This window comes from Propithecus coquereli, unplaced genomic scaffold, assembly GCF_000956105.1.
Source record: "Propithecus coquereli isolate 6110/MARCELLA unplaced genomic scaffold, Pcoq_1.0 Scaffold456, whole genome shotgun sequence".
Taxonomy (NCBI): domain Eukaryota; kingdom Metazoa; phylum Chordata; class Mammalia; order Primates; family Indriidae; genus Propithecus; species Propithecus coquereli.
Window position 1 is genome coordinate 1,682,216 of NW_012150352.1, and position 15,888 is coordinate 1,698,103.

Genomic DNA, 15,888 nt, shown 5'->3' on the forward strand with positions numbered 1-15,888 from the left:
ATAATAGTACAGCCATTCGTGCTCTTTTGGTTATTATTTGCATGGAATAACCAGGGTCTCATTCTGTTGCCTAGGCTAAAGTGCAGTGGCATTATCATAGCTCACTGCAACCTCAAACCCTTGGGCTTAAGCCATCCTCTTGGCTCAGCCTCCCAAGTAGTTGGGACGATAGGTGTATGCCACCCCATCCAGCTAATTTTTTTTTACTTGTAGAAACATAGTCTTGCTATTGCCCAGGTTGGCCTCAAGCAATCCTCCTGCCTCAGCCTCCCAAAGTGCTAGGATTACAGGCTTAAGCCACTACACCTGCCTGCATGGAATGTCTTTTTCCATCATTTCACTTTCAACCTATGTGTATCCTTATATATAAAGTGAATCCCTTGTAGACAGCATATAATTGAATCCTTTTTTGAAATTTATTCTACACATCTACTAATTTAGGAGATTGATCTATTTATATTTAAAGTAGTTACTTGCAGGTAAAGACTTAATGTTGCCATTTTTAATTTATTTTCTATATATTTTATAGATTTTTTTGTACTTCATTTCCTCCATTGCTATCTTTGTGTTTAATTTTTGTAGTGACATCTTTTGATTCCCTTCTCATTTCCTTTTGTTTATATTCTATGGATAGTTTATTTGAGGTTAGCATGGTGATGACATAAAACATTCTAAAGTTATAAAAATCTATTTTAAACTGATAACAATACAATTTCAACTGCATACAACTTCTTTATAGCTTCACCTCACCCATTTTAGGTTATTGATGTCATAAATTATATTTTTTATATTGTGTACTCATTAAAAGATTTATAATTATTTTTATGCTTTTCTCTTTTAAATCTTACAAAATAAAAACTGGAGTTACCAACCAAAATTGCAATAGTATTATTGTTGTTATATTTGTCCATCTAGTAACCTTTAGTGTTCTATTGTGCATCCTTTGTTTCCATTTAGCATTTCATGTAGAACTGATCTAATAGTAATGAATTCCCTCAAGTTTTGCTTATCTGGAAATGTCTTAATTTCTCCCTTGTTTTTGAAGGACCATTTTACTAGATGTAATATTCTTGGTTGTTGGTATTTTTCTTTTAGTGCATTAAATATGTCATCCCACTGGCCGCAATGATAATCTTATTGAGTATGCCGTTTATATGATGAGTCACTTTTCTCTGGCTACTTTCAAGATTCTCTTTCTCTTTCATTTTCCAAAGTTTGATTACAGTGTATCTCAGTGTGGATTCCTTTGGTTTTTCTTATTTGGAGTTCACTAAGGTTCTTGTATTTGTAGATCCATGTCTTTCCTCAAATTTTTAAAACTTTCAGCTATTATTTCTCTTTTTTATTTTGTTTAGAATTTTTAGAGATAGGGTCTTGCAACATCATCAAGGCTGGAGTACAGTGGTGCAATCATAGCTCACTGCAACCTCAAACTCCAGGGCTTAAACAACCCTCCTGCCTTAGCCTCCCAAGAAGCTGAGACTACAAGCACACTCCGCCATGCCTGGCTAATGTATTTGTTCATTTGTAGAGACAGGGTCTTGCTGTGTGGCCTAGGCTAGTTACAAATTCATGACCTCAAGCAATCCTCCCACCTCAGCCTCCCAAAGTGCTAGGATTATAGGCATGAGCCAGCGCATTATTTCTTCAAATAAGGTCTCTGCTCCTTTCTCACTTTCTTATCCTCTGGAACTACCCTAGTGTGTACATTTGTCTGTTCGATGGTGTTTGATAAGTCCCTTAGGCTCTGTTTACTTTTCTTCATTCTGTTTGCTTTTTGCTCCTCAGATTCAAATTAATGTCAAATGACGTGTCTTCAAGTTTGCTAATTCTTCTTTTTGCCTGTTCAAGTCTGTTGAACCCCTCTACTGAATTTTCAGTTCAATTATTGTGTTTTTCAACTTCAGAATTTCTGTTTGGCTCTTTTTTTTAATTTCTCTCTCTTTGTTGATATTCTCTTAGAGAGATCTGTTTACAAGCTCTCTCTAAATTACTCTTGCTTTGTAATAAACCTACATATCTGATAGGCTAGTGAGTATCTTAACTATTTTTGGCTTTTTATTCCTCCGTATAAATTTTATACATAGTTTTCCTGATTTTGTTTAGTTGTCTTTGTTCTCCTTGAGCATATTTAAGACATTTATTTTAAAATCTTATGTTATATAAGTCCCAGACCTATGTTTCTTTAGGGTCAGTTTCTGGAGATATATTTTGCTCCTTTGAATGAGCTGTATTTTCCTATTTCTCTGTATGCCTTGTGATCTTGTTTTGAATACTGAGTGCTGGAGACTACTGTCCCAGTCTTTGTGGGCTGGTTCCATGCAGGGGAAAGTCTTCACTAATCAGCCAGCATGAAAGCTCAGGGTCCTCTCAGGCCATTTTTGTGGATGCATCTTTCCTAGGCCTGTGCGTGTGCTTTTTTCCAGTTTCCCCATATACATAGCTACTTTTATTTATTTGTTTGTTTGTTTATTGGGTTTTTTAAAAGACAGGGTCTTGCTGTGTTGCTCAGGCTAGACTCAAAACTCCGGGGCTCAAGTGATCCTCCCACCTCAGCCTCCCAAGTAGCTGAGATTACAGTTTAGCCACCAGGTCAGGCTAAGCTACTTTAAAATGTCTTAATTTCCCTAAAATGCCTATTTCATTTAACAGTTTTGGATGTTCTGTTGTATTCTGGTTACATTCATTTGCCTCCAGGCACCCATGAGTCTACAGTTTCCCCACAGCTCTCACATGCCACTGTGTCTGCCACTGCCTAAGCAGCCTCCATCTCGATACCCAAACTATGCCACTGTCCCATCAGCACTCTGAGTTAAGCAAGACAGAAGCCAGTTCCTTGGGCAGCTGTCTAAAAAGCCAGCATATTACAAGCAAGTTTCACTCTTTTCCTTCCATCTCAAGGTAGTAACCAGGAATTGAGTGGCCTCCCCCAACAGTGCCACACTGCCCCAGGAAGGAGGGCGGAGGGGAAGGGATGAGCAAAACATCATAAAATTCCTACCATCTCAAGTGTGGCTTTGTTTGTTTTGGTTAGCATTTGCTTGACTGTGAAACTTCTTAACTGGTTTCTAAATTTCCTACAAAGGTACTTTGGTCTGAATGTTGCTTATTTGGTGTTTCTGTGGGGAAACAAGGTCCTAGACTCTGCTAGTCTACTGCCCCTAGATATCCTCTATCTTTTTACTTTTAATCAAAATTATGTATATATAATTTACCTATAATATATATTGTTTACATATAGTATACTATTATATATAAAGTGGGTTTCTCATAGGCAGCATATAATTGGTTGTTGGTTTTTAAAAATCTAATCTGATAATCTATGCCTTTTAAAGTAGATTTATACATTTCATGATTATTGATATGTTTGGGTTTAAATCTAACATTTTGTCTATTGTCTTTTTTTCTCTGCCTTATTTTGAATGAATTCATTATTTTCTATCATTTCATTTTATCCATTTGTTAGTTTATTAGCTTTAATTATTTTTGTTTGGGGATTGTGTGTGTGTGTGTGTGTGTGTGTGTGTGTGTGTGAGTTTTATTTTTGTTTCTGGTTTTGGTGGTTACTTTAGGGCATATAGTATATGCCTTTGACTTGTCATAGTCTTCATTCAAGTGATATGATACCACTTTACATATCATGTTAAAATTTTTTAATGGTAAACTTTCCTATTACCCCTCCTGGCCTTCATGATACTGTTGTCATACTGTTTACTTCTACATGTGTTATAAATCACAAACTACATTTTTCTTATTTTGCTTAGTAAAAAAAGAGAACTTTTGGACATTTAGATTCTTTAACAGTTTTGACATTTAAGTTCTTAACGCTTTGGAGGCACATTGTGAATTGAGAATCCACTTCTATTTGGTTCCGTATGGATAACTAGTTTTTCGAACTTCATTTATTGAACAGCCCCTTCTCTTGCCCACTGTGTGTTTTGCCTCTCTCTCATACATCAAATTGTGTCGATCTGTTTACAAGATCTCTCTAAATTACTCTTGCTTTATAATAAACCTACATATCTGATAGGCTAGTGAATATCTTAACTATTCTTGGCTTTTTATTCCTCTGTATAAATTACAGAATTAGCTTGTCAAGTTCCATTGAAAACCCTAGTGCACATTTGATTAGAGATATATTGAATCAGTAGGTCCATTTACAAATAGTTAGCATCTTTATCATACTGCATTATCTCTTCATTTATTTAGGTTTTCTTTAATGCCTTTAGGTAAAGTTTTATAATTTTCAGCACATAGGCCATGCACATCTTTTGTTAGATTTATTCTTAGATATTTCATGGTTGTGTCTATTCTATATGATATTTGATTTATGTTTTTTAATTATTCATTGCTGCTTGTATATAAATGCATTTTACTTCGTTATGTCACTAGCCATCTTTCTACACATTTCTATTATTTTTATTGTGTGACAGTAGTTTTGTCTATGTGGAGTAAGCTAATCAGGTCATCTTAAGTAAGCATTTAATTCTATTCTCCAAGTCTGTGCCTTTTCCCCATGTCTTATTGCTCCTGCTGAGCACTCCTCTACAGTACTGGAATCTGTTAACAGTCATTTATATTTGTAAGTTTTGTAATAGTAAACTCTCCTTGCTTTCCAGGAGAAACTCACTTTGGTGATGGTTATCTTTTTTTATTCACTGTTAGAATGGAATGCTAATAATTTATAAAGGATTTGTACATCTGATTTCATGGGTAAAGTAGGCCTGGAATCTTCTATTCTCATGCTGTCTTTGTCTGGTTTTAGAATCAAGGTTATATTTGCTTCATAGAATGAGTTGGGGATAGTTCCTCATTTTTTGTCCTCTGATTTTATATCAAATTGGAAATATGTGATCCTTGTAAGTTTCTTAGATGTCACTTTAAAAACCTAGTATACCAGGTGTTTTCTTTGTGGTAATAATTAACTCCTCCTTTCTGTTTCTTTTTGAGAAAGTTTTGATAAATTGTATTTTTCTAGGAATTCTCTAGATGTTCAGATTTGTTGACATAAAGTTGTTGACAGTACCTGTATGTTTTTCTCTCTTCTACATCTGTTGTTACATCACTTTTTTATTCCTAATATTATTTTTTTGAGCTTTCTTCTTTCTTGATTAATCTTGTCAGAGGTTTATCGTTTAGTCTTCTCATACAATGACTTTTGTCTTTATTCATATTCTCTATTGAATCTTTGTTTTCAATTTTATTGATTTAAATTTTTGTTATATTCTCCTTTTTTAAAATTTTTTTTTTTCTGACGTCTTTTTTTGTTTTCTTTTCTTTTTTCTTTTCCCTTCCCCTGACGCCTTAGGTTGGAGTCTTGGCTTGTCGTTCTTTCGTGTTCTCTAATACAGTACAAGCTGTTTTATGTCTGTAAATGCCCTTGAAAGCCCTACTTTTGCTGAATCTCATCAGTTTTGGAGTATTTAGTGATTTTATTACCATTCTCTTGTAAGTCATTTTTAATTTCAATTAATTAAAATTAATTTCCTCTTTGAGCCCAAGCATAGTGACCTGTAATCCCAGCACTTTGGGAGGCCGAGGCAGGAGGATTGCTTGAGGCCAGGAGTTTGAGACCAGCCTAGGAAACATAGCGAGACCCCATCTCTACAAAAATATTTTTTAAAAAATTAGCCGAATGTAGCAACATACTCCTGTAGTCCCAGCTACTTGAGACACTGAAGCAGGAGGATCATTTGAGCCCAGGAGTTCAAGGTTGCAGTGAGCTGATTACACCACTGCACTCCAGTGTAGATGACAGAGCGAGACTCTATCCCAAAAAATAAGCGAATGGATAGATGGATGAATAAATAAATAAATAATTTGAAATTTCCTCTTTGATCCATGAGTTTTACTCAGTTGTGTTTTAGTCAGAAAATGTGATCTATTTTAGATTGGCAATCTTTTTCTGTAATAGATGAGGTAGTGAACATTTCAGGCATCCAAATCCTTACAATTTCTGTTCCAACTATTGAACTCTGATAGAGCCTCCCTGTTGGAGCATGAGCTGCTCCTCCATCTGACTTGGTCTTCATAGCACCCATCCTCTTGCTCATCTCAGCTCCTGCAGCTTCTGTGTCACTCACGCCTAGTATTTACACTTGGTTTTTTCCTATCATTTCTAATCTTGTTACAAGTATACCCATCACAGAGACCCCACCTGGCAGCGTGTGTTGCAGGCTGTGGTGCCAGTATGCCCAGATGAAGAGGAAGCGTGGCCAAGAGCCAAGGGCAGAGAGCCCCAGGGCTGGAAAACCAGAGCCAGTCACTGCCCCACAGGCGCATCCTTGCCCCAGGGCTTGACCTTAAACCCCTAGAGGCATCAACATGAGGGAACAGCCCCTCCCGAATGGCCATCCACCTGGCCCTCAGCCTTAATGTCACCTTCATCCTGCCCTAGAAGGCCAAGCCACTGTCACCCCTGCCCTGTCACTGTAAGGTCAGCAGTGACTGTACCAGCAGATTCTGGGCAAGCCTCATCTTCCCCATCCCTGCCCGTGTTGCTCCCTTTGCCTGCCACTCTGTCCTATACACACGCCTGGCCCAGCCTCTCAGCTCTGCCGTGGTTTCTTGCTTGCTGAGGAGTCATTCTTCTCCCTCTGTGGTTCGGTTTCTCCAATGGGCAGACACAAGGGTCTCTGCCAGGCCAGGGAAGGTCCTCACAGTCAGGTCTCCTTACTGATACTTTTGTTCAGCTGTCGCTCCTGTGCCCACAGGGTCTGCGGAAGAGGGAGCTGCTGAAGGAGCTGCTGCCAGTCATCGGACAGAACATCCGTTTCCAGCGCCTCTTCACCGAGTGTCAGGAACAGCTCGATATCCTAAGGGACAAGTAGCCTGCCCTGGCCTGCCCCGGCCGCAGCAAGGGCAGGGCTACACTCTCGCCACTGACAGCATGCAGGGCTGCTTCTCACCTGGCCAGGCTGCAGTGGGAGGAGGAGCCACTGGCAGGAAATGTGCTGTCCTGTACCAGCGCCGGCCCAGCTCCCCAGACGGATGTGCCCTGTGTCCTGGGCCTGATGTTGCCTCGGGAGGGGGCAGCTCACCCCTCCCTCCAGGCCCCCCGTCCAGAGCCAGGGCAGGGGCTCTGCCCAGCTGCCCAGGGGCCAGCAAGGCACTCCCAGGCCTGCCGTCTCCAGCACGGCCCCAAGGTGGACACTAGCCCCTGCTACTGCAGGTGCCGTGCTGCTTCAGCTACGATGAATGAGCCATTTGGGAGCGAGAATCTGGAGCGTTAGGTATTACGGAGTCAGCAGACTGACCTGAGACCTATGTAAAAGGAAAGCTGTTCCAACACACGGACTATTTTTGTACTAGAATTTGCTAACTTGTAATATGGAATTTTCCTTTGGCCAATAATCAGGATTTCCCCTATAAGTCACTTGGACATTGGTCACTTGTAGGAAATTTAAACTCTAATTATGACAGCTACACTGAAAAATAATTGTACTGAAATTAACTTGTCTATCTTTATTTGGTTTTAATTTTTAAATGTTTGTAAAAAGAGACTGTTTTGGGGGGAATGGGGCAAAGGGGTGGGCAGTTTCTTTTGTAAGTGTAAAATAAATGAACACACATTGGATACCAAACCATCCTGGCTTCTCTCGCCTTTTCCTTCTAACTTTCATTTTCCTCCACCCACTGTGGCTCTGTCTCCTGAAGCAGGCAGTGACAGAAGGGATCTTTGCTGATTCCCTCCACCAAAAATTCATTTCACAGTGTGTGGGGGTCACTCTCCAGGTTGTGCAGCACCTTGGGCCGACCTGGGGCTTGCAGGCAGGCCACCTTGCACGCATCATCTCCCACGCAAGGCATTGAGGTACTTGGGTGTCGCAGGTCCCGCTCACACTGGGCACCAAGGACTGCAGCTGACTACTTGGCCAGTTTCATGAAAGGAAATCAGTAAGTACAGTCTCAAGTATACTAAAGAATTATCAGGAAAGCTGGAATTTCCTTAGAACATGGTCAAAATGTTGATCCACAGGAGATGACATAGAATCACAGAATCTTCAAGCACAGTGAGCACTGAGCACCCCAACCCCTGGGTCATGGTCCTTATCAAAGCCACCCTGTCAGCCACGTGTGATCCTGAGTCTGGAGAAGGAGCCGTGGACCTGGAATCAGAAGCCTAGGTAACTGACCGCTGATGTCTCTCAGGCTGCTTCCCTGCCTAGTGGGCATCCCACTCTGTGTCTCACCTGGATGTCAAGTGGCTGGATGACACCCAGGCACTTGCACATACCCAACAAAGCCAGCACACACAGTGTGTGTGGGCATGGACACATCAAAAGCCACACTGCAAGTGGGAAGTTTTCTTTAAGGACTGCGCAGCTAGAGACTTACTGTGTAAGTCAGGCAGCCCCCCAGCAACTCTGCAGCAGGACATTGAAAACTTTGTGGAGCCACGGGAGGCAACACTGGCCAACAGTCCTTTTTGGGCTCCAAACCAGCAAATATCTGGGCCTCATTTTTTAGCTATGAAATGGAGATGAGGGTAGAAAAACCTACACGTCGTGAGGGCAAATTGGAACCATGTAGGCAAAGTCCTGGCACTTAGAAAATTGCGAGTGTTTTTGCCACTACCGTTTGGAGAGGATGGGGAGACAAGAAGCAGAAACACTCGTCAGGAACTTCAACTTACAGCCAAGGTGGAGTAACAGGGACCACATTGACCCTCCTACCTGAACAACCAAAGGAACTAGTCAAAATATGTGAAACAATGATTTCAAGACGCTGAATATCAAGCCAGGTGTGGTGGCGCACAACTGTAGTCAGCTACTCAGGAGGCTGAGGCAGGAGGATCGTTTGAGCCCAAGAGTTCAAGGCCGCAGTGAGCCGTGATTGCACCACTGCATTCCAGCCTGGGTGACAGACCCCATCTCTTAAAAAAAACAAAAATGAATAAACAGAAAAACACTGGATTCAGAAAACAAAGGACAGTGATCCCTGCAAGGTGGGACACAAATAAGGTAAGCCCCACAATTGTCCCAGGTTACTACCTGGAGAATTTCTTGGCTGCAGCAAAAGGAGGCAAAGCCCAGTGGACTACTTGATTTGAGGAAATGGAGCTGACCATGCAGGGAAACCAAGGCAGCACGGCTCCAGATCCAGCTAACAAAAAATAAAAGCAAGACTTGAAATGATCAAACTGTTTCCAAGCAACTTGATTATGTTGCAAAGCAGAGTTCAAGAAGATTTATAAGAACACAAAAATATGCAACATCCAACAAGATAAAGTTAACCATGTCTAGCATCTGAACAAAGATAACAAGGCATATGAAGAAGAAGGTAGATGATCCAAAATGAGGGGAATATTCAACCTGACAATCCAGACGGACCCAGAATTTACACCGATATTAGAATTAGCAGAGAAGAACATTAAAACAGTTACTGCTGTAACACTATTCCTTTATTCAAAAAGTTAAGTACAGACATGGAAGATGATAAAAACAAGACACAAATCTAACTTCCAGACATGAAAACTACAGCATCAAGATGAAAAATGCATGGGACAGGATTAATGGCACATTAGCCATAGAAGAAGAAAAGATTGGTGAACTTGAAGGCATAGCAACAGAAATGTTCCAAAACAGAAAAAAATCCAAAAGAGGAAAGAAAAGAAAATAGCATCAGAAAGCCATGGGCTGACTTCAGTTAGCAAATACAAGGAATCAAAATTGCTAACGGAGTGGAGAGAGAGGGATGAGAGAAAAATATATTTCAAGAAATAATGGATAAAAACTTGCCTTCCCCTTCCTGCTGTTTCTTGTGCCCTTGCAACTGACCCCTGTGCCACAGTCCATTTTTCCGACCCCCTACCCCTGATGTCCATACCCATGCGTGCTGACTGCCCTCCACCCCGTCCAGTGATGCCCCCACCTTCCTGCTGACTCCCACACCCTTTTCTTCCTCCTCTGCCTGCTAAATTTGTTTCTAAGCCAATCATCAAGGGCCTGTGTCTTCCCAGGCTGAGACTCCCTGCCTCTCTCTTCTCAAAGTTCTGGCCTGATCTTGGGCACCTCCAAGCTTCAGCTTCCAGATCACATCAGACCTTTACAGATAAGCACGATGCAGTGAGAAGTTGTACCTACACACGACAGGTGCATTTGGAGGCAAGCAGAGTTCATCCTCTTCTCCCTGTGAGTCTTGTCATCCCCTTCGTCTTATAAGCATGGCAAATGTTTTCCTCAGATTTTTCTCCAAATTGTGTTTGTGTGTTGACTTTGATTTCTAATTTTTAAGTTTAATTTTGGTTCTTTTATAATTTCTTTTATTATTTTAAACTTAGAGCACTTTACCAAATATACATGGATAGCCAGTAAAATAAGAATATGAAAAGATGCTCAACATCATTAGTCATTCAGAAAAAAGTAAACCACAATGATATAACACCACACACCTATTAGAATGGCTTAAATTAAAAAAAGGCAATACTGAATGTTAGGACATGGAGCAACTGAAACTTTTATGCATTACTGATAAGACAAAATAGTATGGTATGGTTATTTTGATAAACAGTTTGACAGTTCCTTATAAAGAAACACACTTACTGTACAGCCCAGGTATTCTCCTAGGTTTGCTGGTTTTTTCCAAGATAGAGTACATTTCCATCACCACAAGAATGCCTCATACTGTCCTTTAAGAAAAAAAGAAAAAAACAGCTTTCTTGAAATAACTGACATAACACGCAATTTACTTAAACTGTACAATTTAATGGTTTTTAGTATAGTCACATATGAACAACCATCACCACAGTCATTAGAATATTTTCATCACCTTGAAAAGAAACCACATCCCCCCACCCATCATCCCTAGGCAACCAAAGTCTGCTTTCCATCTTTACAGATTTGCTTATTCAGAACATTTCATAGAAGTGGAATCACAGAATATGTCCTCCTTTGTGTCTGGCTTCTTTCACTTACCATAATATTTTCAGGGTTCATCCATGTTGTAGCATGTAACACTATTTCATTCCTTACTGTGGCCGAATAATATTCCACTATATGGATATACCACATTTTGTTAACACATTCACCTGTTGATGGACATTTGGATTATTCCCACCTATTGGCAATTATGCATAATGGTACCCTAAACATTGGTATACAAGTTTTTATGTGGGAATGTGTTTTCATTTCACATACACATACATATCCCCCTAGGAATGGAATTGCTGCATCATATATTGACTCTATAACTAACTCTTTGACAAACTGCCATTCTGCCTTCCAATGTGGCTGCTCCATTTTATATTCATACCAGTGGTATGTGAGGGTTCTAGTTTTCCACATCTTTGTCAACACTTACTATTATCAGATTTTTTTTATTAAACTATCCCAGTACATGTCAAGTGTTATCTCATTGTGGTTTGGGTTTGCATTTCCCTAGTGACTAAATATATTTAGCAACTTTTCATGTGCTTGTTAGCCACTTGTATATCTTATTTGAAGAAATGTCTATTCAGATCCTTTGTCAACTTTTAAATTAGTCTATTTGTCTTTTTATCATTGAATTTTGAGAGCTTTTTATCCATTCAAGATAAAAGTTCCTTATCAGATATATGATTTGCAAATATTTTCTCCCATTCCATAGGTTGTCTTTTTATTTTCTTGATAATGTCCTTTGAAGATAGAAGTTTTCAACATTGATGAAGTCCAATTTTTTTCTTATGTTGCTCATGCTGTTGGTCTCGTATCTAAGAAACCACTGCTAAATCCAAGGTCATACAAATTTACTATTTTCTACTAAGATTTTTATAGTTTTAGCTCTTACATTGAGAACTTTGATCCATTTTTTATAAATTTTTGTATACGATGTGAAGAGTCCAGCTTCATTATTTTACATGTGGCTACCCAGATGTCTCAGCATCATTTGTTAAAAAGACTATTCTTTCCCCCATTGCATGGTCTTGGTACCCTTGTTGAAAATCAGAGGAGCGTAGTCACATGGGTTTTTTCTGGACTCTGTTCTGTTGAAATATGTCTGTCCTTATGCCAGTACCACACTGTCTTGATTGCTGTTGCTTTATAGTAAGTTTTAAAATCAAGAAGCATGAGTTCTGCCACCTTTAGTTGTTCTTTTTCAAAATTTTTTGGCTACTCTTGGGCCCCTGAGTCTCCTTATGAATCTTAGGATCAACTTGTCAATTTCTATAAAGAATCCAGCTGTAATTCTGCTAGGGATTGTGATCAATCTGTAGATCAGTTTGGGGAATATTGCTATCCTAATAATATCAAGTCTTCCAATTGATGAACATCTACATCTATCCATTTGTTTAGGTATTCTTTAATTTCTTTGAACAATGTTTTGAAGTTTTCAGAGTACTAAGTTTTATAGTTCTTTTGTAAATTCTATTCGCAAATATTTTATTCTTTTTGAGGCTATTGTAAGTGGAAGTGTTTTTAAAATTTCACTTTCAGATTTTTCATTGCAAGGCTATAAAACACAATTGATTTTTGTATATTGATCTTGTATCCTGCAATCTTGCTGAACTCATTCATTAGTTCTCATATTTTTTTACTGGACTTTTTAGAATTTTTTTTGTACAAGATCTTGTCATCTGTAAATAGAGATACTTCTTTTCCTAGCTGAAGTCTTTTCTTTTTCTTGCCTAATTGCTCTGGCCCAAATCTCTAGTACAATATTGAATAGAAGTGGCAAGAGTGGACATCCTTGTCTTATTACTGACTGGGGAGAAAGCATCCAATCTTTCACCATTAAGTATTATACCAATTATGGGCTTTTCACAGATGAGGTTTATCAGGTTGAGGATGTTCCCTTCTAATTCTGCTTACTTGATTTTTGTATGTTGAACCATCCATTCATTCCTGAGGTAAATCCCACTTGGCTATGGTATATAAGGTTTTTACATGTCATTGTACGTCTCAGGATTTTTTAAATCCATATTTGTAAAATATATTGGTCTGCAGTTTTCTTGTGAGGTCTTTGGTTTTGGTGTCAGGATGATATTGGTCTTGTGGAATCAGTGAATAAGTTGAGAAGTGTTCTCTCCTTTTCTGTTTCTTTGAAGATTTTGTGAAGAATTCATACTAATTTTTTTTTTAATGTTTGGTAGAATTCAGCAGTAAAGCCATCTGGGCTTGTTGGATTGTCTGTTTCTTCTCGAGTCAGTTGTGGTACTTTGAAGATTTTGTGAAGAATTCATACTAATTTTTTTTTTAATGTTTGGTAGAATTCAGCAGTAAAGCCATCTGGGCTTGTTGGTTTTTTGGGGTAGTTTTTTGATTACTAACTCAATCTCTTGTTGTTATAGGTATATTTGGATTGTCTGTTTCTTCTCGAGTCAGTTGTGGTAGTTTGTCCAGAAATTTGTTTATTTCATCAAAACTATCTAATTTATTGGCATACAACTCTTCATAATATTCCTTTTTATAACTGTAAAGTTAATAGTTATCTCCTCTCTTTCATATCTTATTCTAGTAATTTAAGTTTTCTCTTTTGTTTGCTTGGTCAATATATCTAAAGCTTTGCCAATTTTGTTGATCTTTTCAAAGAGACAACTTTTGGTTTCCTTTATGTTCTCTATTGTTTTCCTATCTTCTGTTTCATACATGCATGCTCTAACCTCTATTACTTCCTTCCTTCCTTCTGCTTGCTTTAGGGTTAGTTTGCCCCTCTTTTTCCAGTGTCTTAAGTATATTACATAATTAAGACTATAAATTTCCCTCTAAGCACTGCTTTAGCAGCATCCTGTGAGTTTTGGCATATTGTGTCCTCGTTTTCATTCACCACAAAGTATTTTCTAATTTCCTTTTGATTTCCTTTTTGACCCATTGGTCATATGTAGTATGTTGTTTAATTTCCACATGTTTGTGAGTTTCCCAACTTTCTTTCTGTTATTGATATAATTTAATGTCATTGCATTAAAAAATAGTTTGTATTATTTCTATCCTTTAAATTTAATGAGGTTTGTTTTATTGCACAGTATGTGGTGTACCTTGGAGAACGGTTCATGTACGCTTGAGAAGATGTGTATTCTACCATTGTTAAGTGGGGTTGTGTTGCTCATCTGTAGCCACACCACTTCCCTTTCACCATCTCCCCTCCTTAACCCGTGGTAGCCTCCATTTCTGTAATTTCCTCATTTCAACCATGATATACAAATGCAATCATATCATATGTAACCTACTGGAATTTTCTTTTTTCACTGAGGATAATTGGAAATTAATTCAAGTCGTTGTATGTATCATTACTTCATTCTTATTCATGGCTGAATAGTGTCTCACGGTTTTGCTGTACTGTTTCTTTAACTATTCATCTGTTCAGGAACATCAGAGCTAATTCCAGTTTTTGGTAATTATTTAATACAATTAAAGCCGCAATTGAAATATCTATGTGAATATAAGTCTCTGTTTTTCTGGGATAAATGCCCAGGAGGGCAATTTCTGGGTCTTATGGTATTTGCATATGTGTTTTTTTCAATTTGACAAAGTAATTTCCAGAAAGCTGTACCATTTTACATTCCAACAATGGATGAATGATCCAGTTTCTCCACATTCTCATCAGTTCTTGGTGTTGTCACTATTATTAATTTAGCCATGTTGACAGGTATAATTTTTTTTTTTTTTGAGACAGGGTCTCACTGTATTGCCTGGGCTACAGAGTAGTGGTGTCATCATAGCTCACTGCAACCTCAAACTCCTGGCCACAGCGATCCTCCTGCCTCAGCCTTCCAAAGTGATTATAGGCATGAGCCACTGCACCCAGCCAACAGGTATAATTTTAATTTGCATTTCATTAATACCAAATTATATTCAACATATTTTCATGTGCTTATTTGACATCCACAAATCTTCAGCAAATTGTTTTTTCATGTCTTTTGCCTATTTTTAAAATTGGTTTGTTTGTTTTTAATGCCAAGTTTGAGAGTTCTTTATATATTCTATATACATTCTATTAATAGATACTAGTTCTTTGTTGGATATGTGGTTTGCAAATATTTTCTCCCAGTCCTCTCAACAGAGTCATTTGCATAGCAAAAGTTTTAAATTTTGATGAAGTCCAATTTCTCAGTTTTCTCTTTTATAGTTCATGTTTTTTGTGTCAAGTCTATCCACTTTTTGCCTAATCCTAGATCCCAAAGATTTTCTCCTATTTTTTTCTGAAGGTTTTATAATTTTACGTTTTACATTTAAACCCCTTATACATTGGAGTTAACTTTTGCATAAGATTTGAAGGTCAGGTCAAGGTTTTATTTTACTTTGTTTTGTCTACCTATAGTGGTCCAACTGCTCTGGTACCTTATTTATTTATTTATTTATTTGTTTTCCTTCTTCCCTCCCTTCCTTTGTTCCCTCCCTCCCTCTCCCTCTCTCTCTCTTTCTTTCTTTTCTTTTCTTTCTTTCTTCTTTCATTTCAATAGATAGAGTCTCACTCTGTCACCCAGGCTGGAGTACAGTGGTATGATCATAGCTCACTCTAACCTCAAACTCCTGATCTCAAGTCGTCCTTCCACCTCAGACTCCCAAGCAGCTGGGATTACAGGTGTGCGCCAACACATCCAGCTAATTTTTTTTATATTTTGTAGGGATAGGGTCTCACTATGTTGCCGAGGCTGGTCTCCAGCACCATTTTAAAATAGGCTATCTTTCCTTTATTGAATTGCTTTTGAAACTTTGTCAAAATTAGTTGAACATATAATTTTTTTCTGTGGCTGTTGATATGATGGATTACTTTCATTGGTTTGTTTGTTTCTTACATTGTGCTTTTATGTTATTTTTTCAATTAGCATGCAGTACCATGCCGTATTTGATTGATTTTATGTTTCTATGTTTTGGTGCTTAGCACAATGCCTGGCCCATAGAGAGGATCAGTAAACATTTGTTGAAAAAAAATGAATAAAGGTTAACTATTCATTCTACCTAATTGAAGTTC

The 15,888-nt window shown here is 38.3% G+C and overlaps 1 protein-coding gene across 3 annotated transcripts in view; it reads left to right on the top strand.

The window, feature by feature from the left end:
• The window catches only part of LOC105818850 (protein HIRA), an 87,529-nt gene extending 79,946 nt beyond the window's left edge, over nucleotides 1-7,583 (top strand). For 2 of the 3 annotated variants that reach the window (XM_012654969.1, XM_012654971.1), the window contains one exon: nucleotides 6,714-7,583. In XM_012654969.1, the coding sequence (XP_012510423.1) occupies nucleotides 6,714-6,830 (117 nt within the window). In that variant the 3' untranslated portion in view covers nucleotides 6,831-7,583. The remainder of the gene's footprint in view (nucleotides 1-6,713) is intronic. The other variant, XM_012654970.1, reaches the window with a different exon arrangement.
• The last annotated feature ends 8,305 nt before the right edge of the window (nucleotides 7,584-15,888 follow it).